The 7,963-nt window shown below is 37.6% G+C and overlaps 1 protein-coding gene across 2 annotated transcripts in view; it reads right to left on the bottom strand.

Moving 5' to 3' along the window:
* Positions 1 to 3,858: 3,858 nt before the first annotated feature.
* The window catches only part of ANKRD31 (ankyrin repeat domain 31), a 150,691-nt gene continuing 146,586 nt past the window's right edge, over positions 3,859 to 7,963 (bottom strand). The window contains exon 28 of one of the 2 annotated variants that reach the window (XM_075591519.1): positions 3,859 to 6,668. In XM_075591519.1, the coding sequence (XP_075447634.1) occupies positions 6,511 to 6,668 (158 nt within the window). In that variant the 3' untranslated portion in view covers positions 3,859 to 6,510. The remainder of the gene's footprint in view (positions 6,669 to 7,963) is intronic. The other variant, XM_075591508.1, reaches the window with a different exon arrangement.

Genomic DNA, 7,963 nt, shown 5'->3' with positions numbered 1-7,963 from the left:
TTGTGCGGTCAGTTTTGAGAGAGGCTGCAGTGAAAGAAGTTGTAAAGGGGTGGGTGGTTAAATTATGCAGGTTAGCAAGAATGGGATCATAGTGTGGTCTGAGTAGCTTACTGTTTGTTGTCGTGAGTCAAAAAGTTTGCAGAAAGATGCAGTCCCCAGTCACCTCTAGTCAAACTATAGTCTAACTATATTTATCACTTAAAAAGCTCACTTTAAATGCCTCACTATCTAATGCCAATTGCAGTTCCTGCAAATTGCAGGAGGTGTTGGTTTTATACATCTAAAACAGTCACATGACCCTCCCCCTCCCCAATCAATCAGCTTGTTCCAGTTGGTCAATTAACAGCACTGAGTTAAGAGCGGCAAAAAAAAAAAAAACACTTTTGAAATTCAAACATACTAACTTATTTCAATGCTTAAGGCCACAGAGTAAATCTTTTACACAGGACTTGCACATCAAGGGACATACCTGTGAAGAGAATACAATTAGATCCATGTCATATCAGCTGAGGTTATTGATCTTGCATGAAGATAGTAAGTGTATTAACTATAACTATAGTCTAACTATATTTATCACTTAAAAAGCTCACTTTAAATGCCTCACTATCTAATGCCAATTGCAGTTACCATTACGTTCCTCATTGACATGACGTGCAAGTGGGGTCTCCAGATGGTTACGTATAGAACCAATCTGTTCAAGGATGCGTCGCCTGAACTCGCATCTGGTTTTACCCACATACTTTTTACCACATCCACACATGGCCAAATATACGACTCCGAGAGTCTTACAATTCAGAAAATGTCTGATGGTATAATGGCGGGAGTTATCCCAATTGGAGAATGTTTTTGTGGGGATTATAAACTTGGATGCCTTGCATGTACCGCATTTATAGGTACCCATAGGGCATTGTGGCAACCAGGTTTTGTTGGCCACACTACTCAGATGGCTGTGTACCAGCCGAACCTTTATATTCTGAGCCCTGCGACTGACCAGCGTTGGATAGGATTTCAACACTGGCTTAAGATCAGAGTCTTCAACTTTGTGCTGGGTGTCACTCCTGTAGTCTGCATTATAGTTTAAAGCATTATGCACGTAGTTGACAGGTGCCTGCTGAAACTGATAATCATGTTGGTAATCTGGCTGGAAATCTGGAGGGCCAGGTAGCAAGGATTGCGGTTCACCAAGTTTTCACTGACGGTCGGACCATTATTGCAATAATATTGGTAAACTGGTGCTGATACATTGCTGGATTGGGAAAGACAAATCTTAAATGGATTAAACCCGAACTTTCTCCTTTTGTAGTTGCCATGAGCAAATATACTGTGAAAATGTGGGATCACAGACCAATACCCTCCTCTATCGCCCGATAGGAGGTGCAGTGCGAAAAAAGCATTGCTCATTACTTAATGTTTGCCTTACCGAATGCTTCCACACACAAACTTTCGGTGAAAATTTGAAAAAATCATAGTTCGAAATGAAATATTCATATATTTCTGATAAGTTCACCTTCTTATCTTTTCCAGCATTAATTGCAGAAAATATTAAATATGCATAACTATAGTCAGGTTTGGTATACATGTACGGGGTTGACATGGTTTCCATTCAGGAATTGAGCAAGGATAATAATGTAGAAAAAAGTCCACAGCATTGTGTTTTAGAGATTTTTATTATGAAACGCCTAAATTTGATAACGTCTTCAGTGTCGACAGCGACCAAGGTTGATTCACAATGGTTCTCTGTAGTAGACTTGTTTTTTATCTGGTTTTTAAACACTTGCAAATTGCTACAGTACGGTACTGTGTAGTAATTGTGCTAGCCACTGGATACTGTAGTGCAAAGGGAATTCATTTTTCCATCTGGCGGAAACGCGAAGAACTGCACACAAAAATCAGAATTCAGAATCAGAATTCTGGTAAATCAAATAAATCAACAACGGTAAACAAAGGTGTGACTCGTGTGATTGGTGGCGTTCACGGAAGAATAATGAGTGAATGTAGCATGGAATACAGCAGAGTTCCCGAAAACGGAAAAATGTTGTTTTTATATATTTTTGATATCTTGCACTTATTCATTGGACTCGATTATGTCCTCTAAGTTATAATTATGTAACGATATCACTTGATGTCTACTATTTGAACTATATTATATAATTTTTCATATATATATATATTGCACTTTACTCACACTGTATTTATTCTGTATTTTAAGAGTTATTTATTTATATTTTTGAAGAGTGTATTTCTTTATTTATGTTCTAAATCTTTTGGGAAGACACATATATATATATATGAATTCATATTGTTTCACTTATACACTTTAATACAGTATGATGGTGTCCAGATGAATTTGAGAGATTTTGTGTTCTGTTACATATAGATCTTATATGTATTGGATTTTCTCCAGCGCCACTGTCCCCCAACTTTTACTTGGATTTACTGTCGGGGTTGGACTGCTCTCACTGTGTCCGGGGGCAATTTTAGCAGCGGACACAGGGCACTTCCGGTCGGACGACGTAACCCGCTGTTGAACCGGGGAATGTGGCGGAGGGGTACACAGTATAAGCTGCACTGATACTCACGTGATTGTCACACTTACCTGATGAAAGGCCATACATGGGCCTGAAATGTTGCTTGATGTATTTGAACTTTTTTGCATCACCAAAGCTATGTACCGTTTGCTACAAATCCGGATGAAGCTACTATTTGTGAGTGATACGCTTGCTCTAGGATTGAGTGCTGCCTTTTTCTTGACTATTTCTGCATGTTGATGAGTGGAGCCACACTCTACAAGGTTAAGCACCTTATCCCGATGAAGATATTTTGACTCCATGCTGTGGTATTTTGGGACACTGTTCCTTTACTGCTTTTTTCAAAGCTAAGTGTAAGCATAGTGAGTGGTCCAACATATGATTAACAGTGAACTGATCCGTGATATGGAACAATTTGAGAACTCCTGGTTTAACAGACTTAAGATGTTTGTTTCCCATTGTCACTTGTAAAACAAAGAAATCACTCTTTTACAAGTGTTCACAAATGTCTGTTGTTTCAAATCATTCTCCTTTTACCTGCAGTAAACTGCACTGTTAAGTGTCACCGGTCTATTAGGTAGGATTACGTGATACCTGAATGTTTGCAATGTACTGAGGACTGAACAATATGAAAAATGGAGATGTTTCTTTCTTAAAACAATAAAATATTTTTGTCAAACACCTTGCTCTATTTTGAATTGTGAGTTTCTTGAATTACAATACAGCCCATGCAAACCACATCATAATTGGAGAAAATGTTTATTTTCTCAAAATGAGAACTATAATCCAAAAGTGTCTATTCTCCAGTATAATGAATGATCATCAAATGGAACATATGGAGCAGGTTACATTTGTCTGTTTCTTAAATTAAGCTTGGACTCAACTTTAAATACAAGACTAGAGAGGCATTGCTATATTCACAGTTGTATTCTATGACATAATAAAAGATTAACAACATATCGAAGCCTTTAAATGACAAGTTAATTGTGCTATTAGAACATTCAAAATATTGTAATTGGTTTAATGAACGCACTTTAACATACTGTAGTCAACAGTAAACAATGGCGATTGATTTTTAAACAATCGTGCCAAATAGATGGGTAAACAAAATTGTTTTTTTTTTCTCTTGGTGACATTTAAAAATATTAAAATACCAAGAAATAGTTGTAATTAAAGGTATTATTTTTGGATGATTGTAGTGCAACAATGGTATTTAACACAATGCATAGTGATAAAAGTCGATATAGGTTGTGCTGTATATATCCATATTTTTTTGGAGCAGAAAAACAAATGTTTTAGCATAGAAAGCCTCCATAATTGAACTACAAAAGGAAGTACATGTGCTTGATAGGGTAGCGAGAATAACACAGGCTCTTCACATGTATTACTAGGTGGTCACTTAAAGATACAGTACCATCACAGTTATTGGCACGAAACCATGTGCTACAAATTAGGCTGTTGGTCATTCACCGTACAACACCAACACAAACGGATCCTCTTGTGGAGAAGGAAATTCCAGCTTTATAAACCTTGAGGTCTCTTAAATGTCACAATGGAGATGAAATGTTCAGCTGCTGTTGGTTGCAAAAGACGGATGAAAATGTGCTAATATTCAGTTGCTGTTCTTCCTCACTGCATTTTTGGCCCACACTTTCAACCCAGAGCTGCTTTGTAGTACAGCTGAACTTTAAATTAATCAATTTGTTTACTCATTTTAAGAAAAGCTGTGCTCCAGTTGTCCAAACAATACTCCATGATGCAGTTCCATGCATGTCAATGACATCCTATATTTTATAAAGTAAACCAGTGGATTTTAACCTTTTTGGAACCACAGAGCCCTTTACACATTATGCACACATTTGTACACAGACACATTCCTATAATAAGGGTTTTGTGTGGGCCCAGCTGGTCGATCACGCTGTAAATTGACTTCAGGGATAAGCCAGCTGGACCCCCCTCTGTCGCCAGACCAGGGACACTTGTTCCCGCTCTCAGCCCCTATCGATGTCCCTGGTTCCACAGAACATAGCTTGAAAACCACCGAACTAGGGAATAACACATGTTTTTACAATGTTAATCTAAAAAAAAACATGGGCCCTTAAAATAACCTACTTGACACAGTTTAGAACAAATTCATTTGACTTTATATAACACATACAGTACACTGGCACAACAAGATACAATACTCAGCAGACTTTTTTTAAACAAACAAAAAGAAGATATGTCAATATTGCTGTTAATCTAATATTCTGGTGCCTTGTAATTGTGCATAAAATGAAACGTTGCAACTTTACCAGCTATGGAACTGCACTTATAGGGATCATTTACCAAGGCCTCAGCGATTTATGGGATGCAAGATACTGTTTTCAAGATGCATTATGGCCCAAATGTACCTAAGACACCTTCCAGTGCATGAAGACTCTAACAGCCCTTATGAAAGGTCAGCAGTAAATATGGCTCTAAATGCTTTCCCATACAGTACTTGCTGAATTACTGAGCAAGAGAGATGGTCGCTTTAAGCAAAACATCTGACTAGTTGATGGGCGCCACTTTGACTGACAACATTTAATTCTATGAACAACCAGACACGTATCTGCATTTTTTTCCCATTTCTGCCTGACCAACAAAGCATCGATTCAACAACTACTGTATATATTTGTGGGGAACTCAGGAGAAGTGGCAGTACCCTAAAGCAGTAATCCCCCCCAGAATCCGATGTGAGTTTAACTCCTATAATGTTGGTGTCTTGCCCCATGAGCATTTCCTCAAACAAAACAAAAAAAAAATAACTTTTTCAATACTAAAATCCTGATTGTTTTAATCTCTCATGTTTGAGATGACCATAGTAACCTTTGCACTGCACTGGGCTCTGTGGAGAGCCCCCTTTTAACCTCCAGGACATCACATTTTTTTAAAAATATAAACAGTGTTGGAAAGGGAAAGAAGAGATCTCTTAAACTAAAAATAAAAAATGGAGATCAGCAGAGGCTGCTGCATTAAGCTTACGTAGGTAGCACTAATAGAACAATAACACCCTGAAAATGTTTCCACCAGTGCAAGGTGAGCTATTTTTATGGCAGTACAGTATCTCTGAACAGAAACAAGTTTCCTGGGATGGAATGTTGCATGTCTGGTTTACTATGATAAAGACACTTACCTAATAGGTGTATGTGTATATGGCATTGCTGCTTTAAACATATGCAGATTGCAATACGTTTAGTAGTAATTAGAATGCCTGGGTGAATCATTATTCAATTCTATAAACTATTATTCATTAACATCTTTGTGCCTGCAGGAGATAGGGGAAATATGCAGTGATTTGGAGGAAAATGAAAGAATCAGTAAATAGACCGCAAAGCCCCAATGTATCCATTACTTATTTGGTGCATCAAGTAGTTAAATAATGAAGCTTGATATCTATTGTGCAGCTACTGAGGCAAATGTGGGTGGATGAAATGAACTTTTTAATATGTTATCTCTAACATGCATTTATCTTATAAAAACTGTGATTTAGGAAATCATTTTAAACAGAGGCGAATGAGTTTCTTTATTTGTTAAAATAAAGATAGGAAAAGTGGACTTCATACTTACCCAAAGACAGGCATTAGACAGGTAATATCCAAAATGAATGAGCTTTGTACTGACTGTGACTGACATACACTAAGCATAGAAAGTTCACAAACAGACTGTCAGTAGGATATGCTCTAAAGACTCCAGTAGGTAGTTGGATCAGAGGATAGATAGAGATTTTAGAATAATTGCAGATCACAACGTGTCCAAGGCCTGGGCTGCTATTGTTTGTTTGAGAAGAATCCCGGCCAATGAAGTTTCAGAGAAGCAGTAATATACAGGTAACTAAACACAGTAATACATATTTATGGCATCTTCAGTAAGATACAGTATAACATTAAGGAAAGGGAAAACATGACAAAAAGTGGAGTAGACATTGCTGCTTCAGTAAAGAAGCAGCCTTTCCTGACATTTACCAGATGTGAAAGTTATCACTTTCCATGTATTGTTTCCAATGCTGATCTATTATTTGGAATGGTAAAAATTCTTTGTTACTAATGCGTAAAATGTCACGTATTTGCAGAACCTGAGGTAATGATCTTGGCACTGGAGGGAGCGGACAAGGCGGGCCTGCAAAAAGAAATAGCATGTGCAGTAATTATTATCAAATCCCAAAGCACTTAATCACTCTCTGAGCTATGCACTAATATCCCTAATGTACTTATGTTTTCTCTTAACTTCTAGCCAAGCATCCTCGCATGTAATCTCATGGGGACTGGGATCCTCTCCTCCCCTTATTTAATTTAATGTTTACGGTTGCATTTTGTTTGTGTTTGTACATTTATAGTGTAAAGTACTGCATGCTACTGTATAAATTGATGGTTTATAACCAAAGCTAATGAAAGGACCACAATGCAGCCCTCACATACTGCAGAGTGCATGTGCCACTTTTTCAGGACAAGTGTCAACACACATTATGGAAATTAAAAAAAGAAGACATTGAAGTATAGTTACTTGAAAGTGCAACACACGATAAATAGCATTCATCTCATAGCATCAACATAACATTATATACCGTCTGAAAAGGATTACACTTTGAGTTAGGGGCTGCGTATAACTCTTCAGGTTAAGGTTGCTCACCTCAGCTGTACACAAGTACATCATACATTAAGAGTTGACATATGTTCATACTGAATAAATGGATTTCAAGACCTCACAGGGCTCTTCTTTGCAGAATAAGTAAGATTACTGTATGCAGACCATACAACTGAGTTTAAGACATGCAGGTCCAGATCTACAAAAGGGTGCTAAGCTTTTGCACGCTTTTACTCCTGTTCCTATGAATGGGAGCTAAGGCGGGCTAAAGTTTAGCACCCTTTTGTTGATCTGGGCCTCAGCCATGTGAGTGGAAGATGGAAGACTGACCCCAATCTTATTAGTATCCTGTTCAGTCATGATGGACTGGGAAATATGCTGAATTACATACTGTAAGTGGTTGGGGTGGTCAACACAAACGGGCTGATAAAAAAATACATTTAATACTCTGCAGCACAGTTGTGTGTAGTCACACTCAGGTCGGTTTTGGGCAGTTTTTTTGGTTTATTATCCATGCGTGAGGGACAGCTAAAGTGAATAGGAGGAATCAAAAGGTAGAAGTACAACTTATGGAAGAAAGGAGCTAAGCTCATAGAAAAGGAAATGCATAGGCCAATCATTCAAAGAAAAGTAAAGAGACAATAAAACAGAAAATTATGTTAACATAACGTTATACTTTTGAATTAAAGAATGGCCAGTTTTGGGATAATGACAACCGTAATTTACAACATGGTATAATATAATGCTGAAGTAGTGTTCACAGTTGTTTTGTTAAGGCAGAACCTGTAAATCTACTCTACAAATAGTGACTTCTGCTTATGCCCACCATA

The sequence above is a fragment of the Ascaphus truei genome, chromosome 1, assembly GCF_040206685.1.
Source record: "Ascaphus truei isolate aAscTru1 chromosome 1, aAscTru1.hap1, whole genome shotgun sequence".
In the NCBI taxonomy this organism is placed as follows: domain Eukaryota; kingdom Metazoa; phylum Chordata; class Amphibia; order Anura; family Ascaphidae; genus Ascaphus; species Ascaphus truei.
This window is presented reverse-complemented; position numbering and strand designations above follow the sequence as displayed.